Source organism: Camelus dromedarius, chromosome 13, assembly GCF_036321535.1.
Source record: "Camelus dromedarius isolate mCamDro1 chromosome 13, mCamDro1.pat, whole genome shotgun sequence".
Lineage (NCBI taxonomy): Eukaryota > Metazoa > Chordata > Mammalia > Artiodactyla > Camelidae > Camelus > Camelus dromedarius.
Genome location: NC_087448.1, coordinates 61,371,038 through 61,388,076, shown reverse-complemented (window position 1 = coordinate 61,388,076; position 17,039 = coordinate 61,371,038). Strand labels below are relative to the sequence as shown.

At 37.0% G+C, this 17,039-nt stretch overlaps 1 protein-coding gene across 7 annotated transcripts in view; it reads left to right on the top strand.

Annotated features, from left to right (window-relative positions):
• Positions 1–17,039, top strand: part of NBEA (neurobeachin) — a 536,299-nt gene that overhangs the window by 496,891 nt on the left and 22,369 nt on the right. For all 7 annotated transcript variants that reach the window (XM_031465874.2, XM_064493205.1, XM_064493203.1 and 4 more), the window contains one exon: positions 14,831–14,920. In XM_031465874.2, the coding sequence (XP_031321734.2) occupies positions 14,831–14,920 (90 nt within the window). The remainder of the gene's footprint in view (positions 1–14,830; positions 14,921–17,039) is intronic.

The following is a 17,039-nucleotide window of genomic DNA, read 5'->3' as shown; positions in this document are numbered from 1 at the left end:
GCATCTTCTGTCACAAAAAAGAACTCTGTGGATAAGTGAAATGAAGTATATAGTATATTTGTTATTTGGCTGTCATTTATGCCCCTTTACATATGCATCCCCCCGTAAGAAGGCTGTCTGTAAGGCACAGCTCTTTCTATCAAAACATCCATTCCATATGAGATAGCTCATATGTGGAATCTTAAAAAAAAAAAATAAAGAGCATAAATACAAAACAGAAACAGACTCATAGACATAGAATACAGACTTGTGGTTGCCAAGGGGGCGGGGGGTGGGACGGGACAGACTGGGAGTACAAAGTTTATAGATACTGACAGGCATGTAGAATAGATAAACAAGATTATACTGTATAGCACAGGGGAATATATACAAGATCTTGTGGTGGCTCACAGCGAAAAAAATGTGAATATATGTATGTTCATGTATAACTGAAAAATTGTGCTCTACGCTGGAATTTGACACAACATTGTAAAATGACTATAACTCAACAAAAAAAATGTTTTAAAAAAATCAGCATTTTCCCAGAGCTCTGCCCTGTGGTACTATGACTTGAGAGAGTCAATATCTACCTAAATGATCAGACAGAGGCTCTTGAAAAAAGCAGGGTTCACAGTGTTAAGTCTTTTGTTGAGCTCAGTGCATTCCTTTTATTTGATAATGTTAATCTTAGTATTTTTAAAATGTGAAGATCACTATATCTCACAAAGATAAAACCAAAGGAAGGCTACAGTTGTCTTACACTAAACTCCAGCTAGCCTTAGGAAGATGAATTTTTAATGCTTAAATTAAACACTGATTTAAAGGAGAAATATTATTTGAAAATCTACGTATGTCACTTTTGTAAATGTGTATATATATATCCCACAATCTGCCTAGAACTTTGAGCTTTGAAGGTAGTGCTAAAACTTGAGAAATAGCTTAGGGTTATTGATTCATTCTCCCTTGACAGGTGAAATCATGAAGCAGCACTAACCACAGCAATTATGGCATTAAAATGTCAAGAAATTAGAGGTCAGAATAACAGATAATTTTCTTCTTTTTGTCAGATTTAAAATTGACATTCTTTGACAGTTTAGGATCTCTGGCTGAGGAAATATGATAGCTTAACTTATTTTATACTTGTAAAGCAGTAATTGATAATCAACTTCTTCATGACAGCCTCTGGGCAGAAACATGACAGAACAGTTGTGGTACAAAGCTCTTCATAATATGTAAACACTAGATCTGTTGGATATTAGATATTATTTAGATTGTCTTAAGTCTTGGCTTATATCATAATCTTCTAGGCACTTTTCTCGTAGACAAGCTCATCTGACTATTTGAGCAGTGTTTTTTTAAGCATGATAATGAGTATCTTCCTTATCCATTTTTACATATTAATAAAAAGTACTTGATTTACTTTATGTTTTTCCCTTCCAAATGATGGTGAAGGAACTCCATCGTATAACCTGCTTAGGAAGTAGGCTATTCTGGCTTGTAAGTATCTGGCCCCATGGTTTTCTAACTCTTTGCGACTCAAATGTGGTCCATAGACCAACAATATCAGCATCACTTGGGAACTTGTTAGAACTTCAGACTCCACTCTCAGGCCTCCCCGACCTAGTAAATCTGAACATGCATTTAAGGAGATCCTCAGGTGAGTTGTTTGAGACACTACAGTTTAAGGAGCCCTCTACTAAACGTGTTAGAATGATTTAGAATGCTTTTTTTCCCACCCCCTACAAAAGTAGAGAGAATGGCAGAATGAACTCCTATGCACTTGTCACCCAATTTCAAAAATTGTAACTCTTCTTGGGTCTTTATCCTCACCATTACCCTCTCTTCTATTTTCACATCCCCAGGCCACATCCATCTAGCCCCATCCAACTCTCCATCCCCGCCCCCTCCTGTATCCCATGGGCATCTCAGAATATCCAGGGAGAGGGTTCAGTCAGGTTTATTTTGGAAAAAATATTCTCTACAGGCATTTTATATACAATTCAAATCCCAATTGAAAACCATTAATCTAGCCTAACACCCTTTTAAATAATTTTTCCAAGGACACACAGATACGTAGCATCAGAGCAAGAGTTGAATGAGGTCTCCTGGCTCTCAAGTCAAGGTTTCTTAGTCCCATTATTTTCTAGGAATTTATAAATAACAGAATACTTACTAATGCTTATTGGTTTTAGAGATGATATTCTTCTTACTTCCAAAATGATTCTTAAAAATGTAAGGGACATATAATGTGCATTTCCATTTTACTAACTTAAGCCATAAGGTTGTCTTTCTATTTTGTTTATGCCTTTAAGTTTGTTAAAAATTTCAACTCAGTAAAACTTCCAGTAATTACAGAGAAAATTTTAAGATAGCTTTAAGAAACCTTTATCAGCCATTTATTTTATCATTTGTTTTAATCACATCCCAGAAAATGTAGGTTTTATCAGTCTTCGAGAGTTCCAAAGGCACTAGGGGTTTATGCCATAGTTAGTATTTGGTTAGTAGAGATTACAAATTAAATGCCACAAAAATCGTTTACTGTACGCTTATAATGGGTGAAAATATTTTACTCTAAAATTGTTTTTAAAAATTATCGCTCTTACAATCATGGATAGAATAACTCAAGCCTGTCTGCCTCAGAGTATGATTATAGGATACTTGGCAATAAAAGATGATGGAAAGGTGGAAATCAGATAATAGGTTATATCAGAGCCCCGTCATTATTATTTGAGTGACACTGAGTCGCTTTACTTTTATGTACCTTTGTTTAACCACCTAAAATATGATAACAGAAATGATACCTAACTCATAAGGCTGTATTTGAGGACCATACAAGAAAAGCTATGTGAAAATGCTTTGTAAACTGAAAGCATTACACAGACATTGTGTGTTATTACCCAAAAGCATAATTAAATGAAGTATCTTGTAAGAACTTCTGCTTTAATAATTTATTTCTCTGTATTGTCTTGTCTATAGTTGACACTGCCAAACCGAAATATGATTTAGATGACTTCTCTTTGACTGTAAGAGGTATACACATAAGCCTACCATAAAAGGCTGTTTGGCTGGCAAGCTATTCAAACATATGGGCCATGCAATATTTATTTATATGCATATACACATTTATCAACTTATGCTTGAATATCAAAACATTAAATACATTTCAATGTTGCCAATAGTCATAAATATATGGTATTTTTAGTCTAATTTTCTGTTACTAATATTTCTTAGTCTTGGAGTATATCTTCTTCATTTGTCTCATTCTTTGATCTGACAGGGATAACAAAGCATTCCTTTGGCTCTGCTATGGTAAAAATATGCCCATACGAAGCAGAATAGATCACTTCAGTTTTTATTTTCTTGCTGAAACATTCCTTGCTACTACAGAGAACCGACATGATAGGGCTGTCAAGAATCAACAAGACAGATATGTCTTTAATAAAAACAGCTGCAATGCTGGCTTTCCTAGAAGATGAACTTACAAAATTTATAAGGAAACAAAATTGACCCACAAAAGTCCCAATGATGTAAATGAAGGCATTTGTAGTGAGAACATTGATGGCCTCTACAATCATTGCTTACTCTTTCTGTGAATTTGTCATCTCTGGTCTTTTCCTTTCCCTGTTTCTGACTTCTTTCTTTGAACTGACCAAAGATATGATCACCCATTTTTGGGTCATTTGAGTGGGCAGTTGTACAGTGTAGTCTAGTTACTGGTGCCATGATACCGAATTGTTTTCAAAGGAGGGATGTTCTCCTAGGCAATTATTCTGAGACATGATTCCAACAATTGATCAACAGAAAGGCTGATAAAGATTTCCTAAAACCACCTTAATTTTTCCCCTATAATTAATAGAAGTTTTCCTGAGCTAAAAATGCTAACAAATTCAAAAGCCAAATTAAAACAGAAGGGAAAAGCCAATATTTTAAATTATAGGACTGGAAACACACATTAGGTATTCTTTGAATTTAAAGAATCATTTTGGGAACAAGAAGAGTATTATGACCCCTAAAACTAATGAGTATAGGTTCAAATGTACTTGTTAATGTCCAGCAGTAAGACATGCATTGGGGTGATTCAGCAAAAGGAGTTTCTACGTAGGAATTTGTATCAAGGAAATTAATGACACACATTTAATTTTGATTAGTGAATAAATCTTTAATTTAGGTTTATCTTTTCTCCTCCTAATTACTGCAGTCCTTTGCTAGTCCATGGTCATCAATCGTCCATAGAAAAGCATAAATAATGCAGCTAGTCAAAGTGGGATGTGTGTCATTTATGTGAGGTGTGCTTTTTCTCCTCTTTGTGTTATTTTTATTGTTTGGTGCTGAGAAGTGCTAATTATCGATTTTCAGAAATTAACAGCAAATGCTTTTGCAAGCATCTAAAGTCATATTTTACACACGGAAGAAGGATGACAATTGCAGCCTGCTGTTTGTAGTAGAAATTGCTGGAAGGAATTTCTTTATCTTCTATTAACATAGATTTCAGCTATGTTACACAGTTGTTACCTTAGCATAAATTAACAGTGATTCAAAACACATTGCGTGCTTCAGATTGTTGAAGCAGATATTACTCAAGCTAAGTACCTAAGCATTTCAGTTAGATGTTTAGGACTCATTTTTAAAGGTTTTAAACATACTGATAATGAGCCTATTTAAAGCCATTTGATCTCAATATAGTATATCTAAATTATTGTTTCCCATTTATGCCAAATTAAAGAAGAGCATTTTGATCTGCCAAATACATGCAATACTATTTTTAATTTGAATTTACTTTAATAAAAGTGCATGATTTCATTTTGTAATGTTTATGCCAGCACCTGGTGAACCTTTGTCTTGATGTCTTCCCACATACCAAACAAATCTATTTCAGCTTTTATTATTTTCATTATTATCTTCTTTGCATGATCAGACATTCCAAGTGAACTTAATTTCATATAGTGAAGAAGGGTCACCACCTGTACCTCTGTCTCTCTCTCATTCCTCCTCCTCCATCACTGCCTTCTCCTCAACTTCAGTCCCTCCTCCATTTCCTGCATCAGCCAGCATAGAGTTTGCTTCATCTAAATCCATTCAGCCAGGGAGAATCTGGCAGGGACATAATACTGATTCCTCTCACATATCATTAAGCATTCCTGGGTTGAGTATTCTGCTTATGTACTAGTAAGCGATCAAGCCAAAAGTGAGCAAAGAACCAAAAACCTGGAAGCATCCTTAAGAGATCATCTGCTAAAACCCTTGTTTCAGGTAGGTCAGTCTCTAAATCATCTAGAAAAGAGTGTTTTAATTCTCTTCTTGAGGATCAACAAGTATACATGGCAAAGAGACTTCATGGCCTCCCCCAAGAAGCTTATAACCATGTTTTCCTGCAAAATATTCTAAATCCTCAGTGAAATGTCTTGGACTTGGATATAATCATATGTTGGACAGTCCTACCTGGAAATGAAGTTAAAAACTAGCCAGCATTTTTGTTATATATTATACAAATACCATTTCTACTTGTATCAGTCAGGGTCTCAGCACATTACTCTCTCAAAGGGATAATGAAGACTCTGAAAAAGATATACAAATGGCCAACAAGCACAGGGAAAGATTCTCAACATCACTAACCATTAGGGAAATTTAAATCAAAACCACAGTGAGATACAACCTCATACCCATTAGGCTGGCTACCGTCAAACAAACAAACAGAAAATAGCAAATGTTGGCAAGGATGTGGAGAAACTGGAACCCTTGGGCACTACTGTGAGAATGTCAAATGGTGCAGCCTCTCTGGAAAACAATATGGAAGTTCCTCAAAAAATGAAAAATAGACCTACTGTATGATCCAGCAATTCCACTGCTGGGTATATATCTGAAAGAATTGAAAGCAAGAGTTCAAAGAATAATTTGTACAGCCATGTTCGTAGCAGCATTATTCACAATAGCCAAAGGGTAGAAGCAACCCAAGGGCCTTATCAGCGGTTGAGTGGATAACCAAAATGTGACATATGCATACAATGGAGTTTTATTCAGCCTTAAAAAGGAAAGGAATTCTGACACATGCTGTAACAGGGATGAACCTGGAGGATGAATATTATGCTAAGAGAAATAAACCTGTCACAACAAGACAAATTACTGTATGGTTCCAGGTGCCTAGAACAGTTAAAATCATAGAGACAGAAAGTAGAAGGGTGGTTTCTAGGGGATAGGGGAAGTTGAAATGGGCAGTTATTTAATGAGTACAGAGTTTCAGTTTTTCAAGATAAAGAGAGTTCCAGAGATTGGTTGCACAACAGTATGAATGTATTTAGCTCTACTGAACTGTACACTTAAAATGGTTATGATGATAAATTTTATGTTGTGTGTATTTTACTACAATTTTAGAAAACTTTAAAGGGATAATGAAAAGTTTAACTATAGTCCTATTTACAAAAATATGGGCAGGATATAGTGGATGACGAGGAAGGCAAAGCCTCCAGGGATTAACAGCTAGGTGCCACACCTAGGCCTGAGGACATAAGAGGAGGGAGCTTTTGGCTGAGCTTGGCAGGAGAAGTAGCCCTGGAAGGTGGTCACCCCGCAGGACCTGTGGCCTTAGGTAGAGAAGTGCAACCCAGCCACTGCCAAACTGGGACTTGGCAATGAGGGACACACCATAAAAATTCACCTTTCTTTTGTCCTGACTTCTCAGCTGCTGAAGCCAGTGGGAAGCCAGAGGGGGAGGGAGTACCAGTGATGTAGTCCATGGAGACCAGGCTCCTGGGAACCAGGATGCTGACCCAGCTCACTTCTCTGCCCCTCTGAGTTAGTCACCACTCTAGGATGAGCAGACTTACTTAAGGCATCCAGGGTAGGACAGCCACTACCTGCTACACTAAAATACATGTGCTTTTTCAACCTGACTTGACTTATATTTATTTTTAGGTAGAAAGGTTGAGTGAGCTGGCCACCAGTGGCACTGACCTAATTTAAAAAAAAAAAAAGTTCTGGACAGAGCTTTCTCATATGTAGAGAATATGGTGCTTATTTTTTCACATTCATTTCGTTAGTCAATTACATAATATCCTTACAATTCATCATTCCAAGGAGGAAATAGGAATCAGCAGGAGGATAAGTCTCATCTTCATTTTTTTTTAGATTTATACCAAAAGAATACAACCAAGCACTCAGGCAGGTAGAAGAGCAAATCCAAACCCCCTTCCTCAAGTATGGTCTGACATCATCTGATAGCTAAAGAAATGTGACTCTTTTTCACTTGAATTACCAAATATTTTCTTAAATATTCTAACAATTTTTGCATAATACTATGCAAATAATTTTGCAGCCTTAATGCAGTTGATTGTTAAAACAAAGGAAACATCCTGGTTCTTCTGTTTTGTAGTTTCTATGAAAAACTAGAAGCAGTTGAATATAAAATAGCATTTTAATTTTTTATATAGTTAAATGTTTATAAGGCAAGAAATAATAAAGTACAGATATTATTTGCTTGATTTATTTTGCTTGTTTCTCCAGCATTAAAAAGTAATGCTTTATATGATCTTGTTTTATTATAACAATAAACCAGAAGCAAAAGCTTATCAGTTAAAATACATTTTTCCATTAAGTAATCTTTCTTTTTATCATTTCAGACTTCTCAAAATTCCATATTTTTTCCTACTTGGTATAGAATTGGTAGAATTGGAGGTAGAACACAAAGATGATAAAAAAAATCACATATGCTTTTTAGCTGCATGTCTAAGTTGTATGTTTCTGGTTAAAAAAAAAAGCTTATCCACTCTCAAGCATTAAAATAAAAGCATTATAAGTAAGAACTGCGGAGTGAGATTAAACACAATACTAAGGACGTTGTTTGAAAATCTTTTTCTGTGTTCCCAAGCTTTTACTATTTTTTTCTTAAATTGTCAGAAAATTGTCAATAACTGACTCGCAGTTTGGACAGAGTCTGGTATTTTGCATTGTGGGTAGTGTAGCTTGTGGTGCTTTATAAAATGCCAGTTTTTCTGGAAAACCATTTAAAAGATTGTACAGACCAACAGAAATGGATGAAGCAAGTCATTTGACAGCCTACCTCATTAGCCTCCTCACACTGTCTCTCCCATGGCACTCAGACCTGATGGCGTTTCATCTGAAAGGCAATACTAAACTGCATTTGCAAAAAAGACTAGAAGTTGTGAAGATTCTATGGGAGAAAAAAGGACCTGGGTTAAATTTACCTGCATTGACGAAAAGACAAGATTAATCTAAGTTTTTAATCTGGTGCATACCAGAGAAAGTGTAAATAGATAACTAGGCTACACAAAGGGAAGGAGAAAGCACATTTGTTCACCTAAACAGTAATTTCTTTCTTTTAGAGTATTTTGAATGTATCATTAATTTGAACGTCATTCTAAACTATGACTTAGCTGCTGCAATGTTTACTTTCACCTTGGCTGTGAAGTCTTTGCATTAACAGGCAGACAAATAAGACACATAAACCACAGCATGTTCACTTCCTCTTCTGAAGATTTAATCCCAGACTTGTATCTTTATTCATAGAGGAGGTAGAACTTTCTTGGGAGGGAAGGCAAGAAGGAAAAAAAAAAAGCAATTAAGCAAGAGGTGCAACAGGTCAGAGGAATGAGGCATACACATGTCACAGGCATAGCAAACACATATGGCCTCTTTGTGCAAACTAAAAAAAGACACTCTCTTTAGGAGGATGAATTTTAAAAGGTGCTGCTTCCTCTGGCAATTGGGGTCAATTCCATCACTCATTTGCCCCCTAACTGGGCACCTTTGCATATGGCATCAGTGACACAGCCACACAGTGGCCCTCATCTGTGGGGAAGATGGAAGACTGGAGAGAGCTTGTTGAGAATAAGTGAGGAGAGAGGAGAGTTGGATGAAGGCGTGGGTAATCTTGGAACTTGGCAGGTGTGTCCTGGAGGATTTGTCAAAGAGAGCCTAACAAGACCAAGGACTGGGACGGTCAGAAAGTAGGGAAGGGACAAGAAGGAAACTGTCCTAATAGGAACTAATAGGAACTTTCCCTAGTGGGAACTTTATATTACAGATAAGCAGGTAAAACTGAGTCGTGGGTCTTATTTGTGTATGAAATCTGAAAACCACACATACCGTGCAAATGTACTTCTGTTGTTCTCCTAAGCATAGTTCAGTTCACGTTTTCCTTCACTTCTCTGCCTTCCCCTACAGAATTCCATGTTTTAAAACTTCCCCCAAGGGGTTGAAAAGGTCTTTTTTTCCCCCTCTAATTTTATAACCTACCTATTTTTTTACTGAAGTATAATTGATTTACAATGTTCTGTTAGTTTCAGGTGTACAGCAAAGTGAGTCAGTTATACATTGTTTTTAGATTCTTTTCCATTATAGGTTATTACAAGATATTGAATATAGTTCCCTGTACTATACAGCAGGTCCTTGTTGTTTATCTGTTTTATATACAGTAGTGTGTATCTGTTAATCCCACGCTCCTAATTTATCCCTCCCTCCCTTAACCTACCTACTCCTTGACAGATGTTAGCTGGAAAGAAAAATAAATGCTAAATATAAGGTGACTGCTCAACAAATATTCAACAAAATTTTTATAAGAATAAGTAAGAATTGATATAACAATTAAAATTTAAATCTCTTAATAAACTAACTTAATTGCCCTTTCTATCTGCACAATTCTTGGTAAAGAAATAAAGCAGTATTCCTTATATAATTATTTTATCAGACACCATTGAGTTTGATACGTAAGAGTTTCAGCATATCAGTACCGTAAAAGGCCACACGGCCTAAATCATTGCTCTGTTTACAGCTTTGACATTTTCATTCTTCATTCACAGATACTTACAAATACTCAAAATCAGCACAATCACTTTGAAGAACAATTTAGGAACAATTCCTTCCCTGTGACTCAGCAACCCCATACCTAGGTATACACCTGGCAGAAGTGACTTCTCCCCTCTCAAAAGCCATGTGCAAGAATTTTCTAAGCAGCTTTATTCACAATAACCTGAAACTGTTAACAACCCAAATATCCATCAACAGGAGACTTGATATGTTGTGGCAGATTAACATAATGGAATACTAAGCAGCAAAAGAAAAACAAAACCCTGTTGACACACAACAAGAAGGATGAATCTCACAGACATTATGTTGATCAGAAAAAGATACAATAAAGATATTATACGATTCCATTTATCACAAGTTCAAGAACAGAAAAATAATCAATGATGATAAACATCAAAATAGTGATCAGCTTGGCAGACGATGAGGAGTGGAAATAAGTGCCTGGCAGGAAAAGAGGCAACCCTGACATATGTACGGTCCCAGTAACCGCCACCCAGGTCGAGGTGCGGAGCTTTCCAGTTCCGTTCCAGAGCCCTCTGTCTTGATCTGGGTGGTGGTATAAGGCGAAAAAGGTACACACACACACACATACCTATACAGTCACCAAACTATACACGTAAGATTAGTGTACTTCATGAACTTTATCTTTCTTAAACCTCAAAAAATAGATAGCAAATTCAGCAATTACAATGGCTTGTGAAACAAGGTTATTATTTAATTATAAGCAGATTTATATTTTGATGTTATCCTACCAAAAGGTTACCTAGTAATGAATACATGGTCTTCCATATTTGTAAAATACCAAAGGTTTTGTCAGTCACATTGGTTTTCAGAACTCTAGTGTTTTAAGCCTATGTTAGATTTGTATGAAATATGTGACTTGTAACATCACAGTCTATTATATGTAAAAAGTACTATAACTCACTGATTCTAAGATGTATGTCATTTTTATATCTCAGTATTCCAAATCCCAGTGCCTTACAGTCAATGATGTATTGTTGTTTAATTGGCAACTTTTTTCACTTCTTGAGAGTATACAAAATAATGATGCTTCTAATAATGGATAACATCTTAGATTCAATGAAGTAAGCTAGCTTTACAGACCTATTTCCCCAGATTGAGGCTTCTGCCATACGCATTACACAATTCATGGGCTCTCACACACACAATGTTAGTTCATTCTTTCTTCATTTGAAAGTGCAATAGATACACAAAGCAATAGATTTCTTGTAACACAAACTGAAGTGTTGGTACTAGATTTTAAAAGGATTCACAAACTGAAGTCTATAGCATTCAGGCAGGGAGTGAGTTAGGGAAGCAAGCCAGCAGGCAGTGCATGCATGGGTCACATGAGTGGTGGGCATGAAAAAAAGAGTCTCTGTGCCTTGGTTCCAGACACGTGTTGCATGCAGGAATGCTGATGGGGTTAATGCCAGATCTTCTGGTTTTTCCAAGAGAAGCCAAAAAATCCAATTTACTATATGAAATTTCCTGACACATAAATGTTGGCCACTAGACTCATGTCTGTGAGCTGACTCTAGATTCCAATGTGTGACATCTGGCTGAGTGTAAGCCCTGTGGTGTCCTGGCTAGAATATAACCTCTAGGAAAGCAGGCATCTTTATCTGTTTGTTTGGTGAGTATCAGAGCTATCTAGAATGGTACCGGGTACATAGTAGGTGCTCAGTAAGTATATGTTTTATAAATAACATGGTCTCTCTGGTCAATGCAGAATATATAGAGAAAAAGAAAGATGTCAAATTTTTAAGATCCCATTTCTGATAATACAGGAAAAAATCCACCTTATAATTAACTGTAAGTAGTTGTTTGGGTATTTTTTTTTTAACTTGATATAGTTGGAAAAATTGTATTAATGGAAAAATTCCATGATACAGCAAAAAAGTCCATATAGCAAAAACTCTTTTCATGTTGTTGACCAGCTAATTTCTACTTAACCTTCAAACCTCAGCTCATGTCCTTTTTCTGGAAGTCTCTTCCCTAAAGGCCCTACGATCCCCCCCACCCCATCCTCCACTCTGAGTCTGATTTGGACATCACTCCTCCAGGCTCCCTGGCACCCCGGGCTGGCCTCCACCGTGGTCCTACCTGCCGTGGGCAACGATGTACTCATCCCATGTCCTTATGGGCTGAAAACATCTGGAGGGCAGTCTGATATCTGATTTTGTATCCCTTGGTGTAGAGTTAACATTCAACAGATGTTTGTTGACTTAGTTGTTTTTGTGATATTGAATTGTAAAAGTAAAGAACTCTGAAGTTTTCTCTGCAACTATGCTTTTCTTTTTTCAGGCTACCTTTCAGTTTTGCCCAAATGCCCCACCATTTCCCCACATTTATATTCAGCAAACATTTTTGGATTCTGTAGGGCTAAATCACAGCCCTGACTGGCAGAGGTTCACAGTCTAAGCAAACAGACACACATAAAGTATTACTTGTTGAATTCCATGGAAAAAGGGGAAAAATATCCTGTGAGAATATGGTGAACATTTGTTATGATTTAGGGCATCTAGGAAGGATTTAGAACCCTGCCCAAGGTTAGCATGAAGGGAAATGTTACCTCCTACATCAGAATAACTACTCAGTTGCTATGCTTCATAGGTTGCAGAATGGGCTGTGTATATCCCTGGGCATGCTCCCATACAGAGTACCTCCCTTCTTGATGAGAAAGAACACATTGATGAGTCCTAAAAGTGAGGGAGCACAGAAAACAGATGACAGGGAGAACCAGTCAAGAAAATCAGTAGGTACTCCCTTCCCATTCAAACACTGTAATAGACTTTGGGAAGGCAGCATGTTTTTTCAAGATCAGAAAGACCTGTTCAGTTTAACATCAGAGGGTAAGGACTTATTGGAAGGCAGGGTTACAAGGTAGCTAGAAGATAAATATCGGAGTAAGAACCTTTAGGTCATGAAGGCATGTGATGTGAATCACAAGGAACAGGGATTCAGTTTAATCTTAAATAAATGTTGAATGCTGGGAATAGCTTGTCTTAATGAAACGGTGAGATTGAGCACAATTTAAGATTTACTCTGATGCCATTGAGAGTCATTTAAGATATGTGGGTGTACATTCTGCCTCGGTCCAAAAGGATCAGAGGCGGGACCCACTAAAGAGAACTGTAGAGAAGATTTCTGGAAATTAAATCCATTTCCTAACATATTTGAATCTAATATTTTTATTTCCTTTTCAGAAAAAAGTTTAAGTCAAGCAAACCAAGTTTGCTAATTCATTCTGTGAACATTTAAAGGCTACCTACTACGTGCAAGGCACTGATGTAGAGATTTAAATGTGTTTGATGTTACTTCTGTCTTCCCTACCGCCACCCTGGTCCTCTGTCTGGAGGAGTAAAAACACAGGCAATAGTACTTGCTGTTGGAGAGATTTAGTTTATGGTACATTAACCTAGATATTGGACATTTTCTAACCAGGGCAGCTTTAACAATATAGTTACTGCTTTTTTGTTTGTGTGTTTCTCATATAATTCTCAAGAGTTTACTGTTTATAATGTGAACCTAACCAGAAATGGTGTCTCCCCTTCCTAATCATAAATCTTGCATTGGGGAGATAAAATATGATGGTATCTACATGAGTACGATTTAGTTTAGTAGTCACCCTTTGTGTATGAGTGGACACCATGCAGATAAATGTATACATTAAAATTGGACAGCACTTTAAGAGAGTCAGTAATTCATCCTGTAGCCTCTGCAGATAAAAGAACAAAAACCCCATTTATGCAGTTGCTAAAATATGGCAGATAATGATGCATTCATGTTTAATATTGCTAATAAATTTGAAAATTCACATTTTTATTGATAAACATTTTCTTGAAATGCAGTCTAGGAGGACAGATTGTTAAATTTAAGGACTTTATAAATGAGACTTGTAGATGGTGATGCTGTTGGTGGCAGTGCTGTGTCGAGAGCCATCTACCACCTTACCTGCACTCCCAAGTACTCAGCAGTGAGTTTCATATTTCACTTTTATGTGCAACCAAACAGCACACAATTTTAGGGGAAAAATTAGCATGGTGACAGAGTAACAATCATAATAAATATTGTGCTTCTCCTTGTTGACTTAAATTACATACATAGAGTATTTCAGAAAAATATTTGTTAGTCTAGCTTAAGATATTAAAATTTTCATCTGTAAAATTTATGTATAGAGGAAATACTTAAATCTCTTATGAGATTATCTCTTTGACCTACACACAAAAAAGGCATATTATATACACTCCGTACAGTTAGAGATTTAAAATTATTTCTATTCACTGAAGTCACAAAACCTCATTAATATTTCCACCTGCATAGACTTTAATGACATTGCATAGCTCAGGATGCCCCAAGAATTATTTCCTCTTTGGGTTAATTCTCTCTAAAATTTCAGAAAATTTTCGATAGAAATTAATTCATACCTTATAAATAAGATTCCAGAATCATTTTACAGTAGCTTGGCACAGTAAAATACATTTTTTGTAGTGAGAGTTTTGCTGTATTAAATTATTACACGAAAGTCTTTGTATTCTTTCTACTGGTTGCCCTCTGAATTGATTAGAACGTGATTTTTTTTTTTTAATTTTGTTTTGTATTCTTAGTGGACTTCACGTCTCATTCTTTTTTCCCGTTAAGATTCCAGAAGCTTATTTCATTAGAGATCCCCATACGTTCCTTCTTACAAAGGACTTTATTAAGGTATATGTGTTGTATTTAGTGTTCAAAATATTCTTTGGTTTCTAGCTGCATGCATGTATGCACAGGTTAACATTTCCACATTTAACCTCAGCTTCTAAATAAGAATAGTGACTTGGTTAATGGAAGCATGTTTGGAAGGAGAAGCAAAGCTTGTCTACAAAATACTAACACTTGGATGATTCTGCACCCGGGGAGAAGAGCGCCCGGTGAATTTTTCTGGACTTTTTTCATGGCTGACTTGGGATACACTTGCGTTGTCAAAGAGTGCGTTGACCTCTCTTGTTGATGCATATTGATTGTGACAGTCACTCTCCTTCCCCCGCAGGCCATGGAGGCCCAGATACAGAACTTTGGACAAACGCCATCTCAGTTGCTTATCGAGCCACATCCACCTCGGAGCTCTGCCATGCACCTGGTAAGACACCGCAGCTTGGGAACATTTTTCCCTTTCTTTGTACCTGAGTATAAATCAAATCAAATAGTGATTTTTTTTTAGCAGCATTTTAAAAGGCTTCTCAGTTTATTGGTTAACTCTTCAGCCTAAGTATAGACTTATCACCCTCAGGAGAGAGAAAAGAACACAGTTCTTACCTCTTAGTTTGGCTTAAGCTAGACCAATTTTGGATTCACAAAAATCGCCGTCCTCTCTGACAATATATGCTTCTGCATAAACTCCATACACATACAACCTTTCAGACACATGCCAGCACCGAAATTAGAATAGATTTATAAGTCAGAATGAAAAATATAATATAAACACAATATGATGCTGCCCAATTTAATCTTTTGGGGCAAGGTGGGACAGGTAGGGAGAGCAATTCGTTTTAAGAAAAGAAAAGAAATAGAAAGATAATTTATAGCCACTGCAGGGAGGCGGTTGAGAAGAGGGGTTAAGAGCAGGGACCTCAGAGCCCGACTTGGGTCAAACACCATCTCTGCCACTAACTAATGAATGAATTGGGCAAGGCATCTGAACTCTCTCTTACATTTCAGCATCAATAACCTGGGGGTAAAAATAGTACCAACTCTGAAAACGTAAGGACTCAACACTGTGCATGGCACTTGGACCAGCCCCTAGCATACAGGTCCTTGGTAGATCTTAGCTGGTGTCATCACCATCATGGTTAAACTCCTTATATAAAAACTTTTATTCTCATTTTGCAAGGGAAAAGGCAATATTCTTTTCATTTTAGTCTGAATTTTAAAAATCTATTTTCATAACAAAACCATCCTTTTTCAGTTTTTAGCAAATAGTAAACATTTCCCTCTTTATCTAATCTGGAGAAGGTAAAATTTTTCTGAGAAACTACTTTAGAATTTATTTTTTAAACTGTAATTTTTGACAAATTTCTTACTGAAGGAAAAACATGCTAGGAAGTAAAAATGTGTTTGCAAAATGAGTTAGAGTCCAGCAGTCGGTTTTTCTGGACAGTCATCAAGGCACCAGCTACCCTGGGACTGGAGTAAAACGCTCCGGAGCAATGCAGGAACAAACATATAAGTTGTTGTTTCATGATGGAGGTATTGTTCGCACCTTTCATTTATTCTGTCAGTTACTTAACAAATTTGCCCCGAGCCCCTTCTGTGCACCAGGCACGACACTGCGTTTTGGCAACCCAGAGGAGATGCCTACTCCATCCCTTCAAGGAACTGGTAGTCAGACACCTACTGAAACACATATGTAAATATGTTTTTGAAACCATGTTTTTCCTGTACAATAGCTCAGCCAGTTTCAGCCCCCTTGATGAGTCAGTCATGGACTCTGCTGCTTGAAGTGGGTCCTCGCGTGGGACCAGGCAGAAGGCTTCCACCCAGTGCACCGCCCCCATTCAGACCCCTGGGCACACAGTGACGTGCAGCTGTGGCCTTGGAGTCTCCAGACCTGAGATGGAGCGTTTTTAATCAACTGTCCAGGAGACTCTCTCTTACACTTTATTTTATGAAATGCTTTGGCAGAAGAGTTTTATTCCTGCATTCAGTTTCTCTGTTTAATAATAATAATATTTATCCTGGAGAAATGCCCAGTCAGGACTCATTACTTTCCTAGGGGAAATTGTCAGAGACTAAATTGGCATGGAACTGTTCATAAAGAAAATAAGCTTTTTAAGTTCATGTAACAGAGAATTCATAAATAAATATATATCTCCAACAATTACAAAACATGCATGAAAGCTAAATAATGGTTGTTCCCCCATCCCTATTTTGTGTGTTTTGTGTGATGATCTTTCTAGTGCTTTATGCTACTTAATAGCAGTGTGTGTAGTATTGACTTTCTATCAAGTCATATGCTAGATGTTTGAGAAACAAAGATTAGAAGAGAAAAGAGGAGAAGTGTTACCCTCAGGAAGCTGACAGTCTAGCAGAGGGGAAGGAAGCCTAAACCGCAGTCATCAGAGCCACAGCAGAAGCGTGTGCACAGCACTGCAAGGCAGGCTCTGGTACTTGAATTGTTCCGTCTTGTAGCCCCGACCCCGGCCGGATCAACCAGGTGAAAAACGAAAGTATCCATCAATTTGCTTTATATTTCATGTACA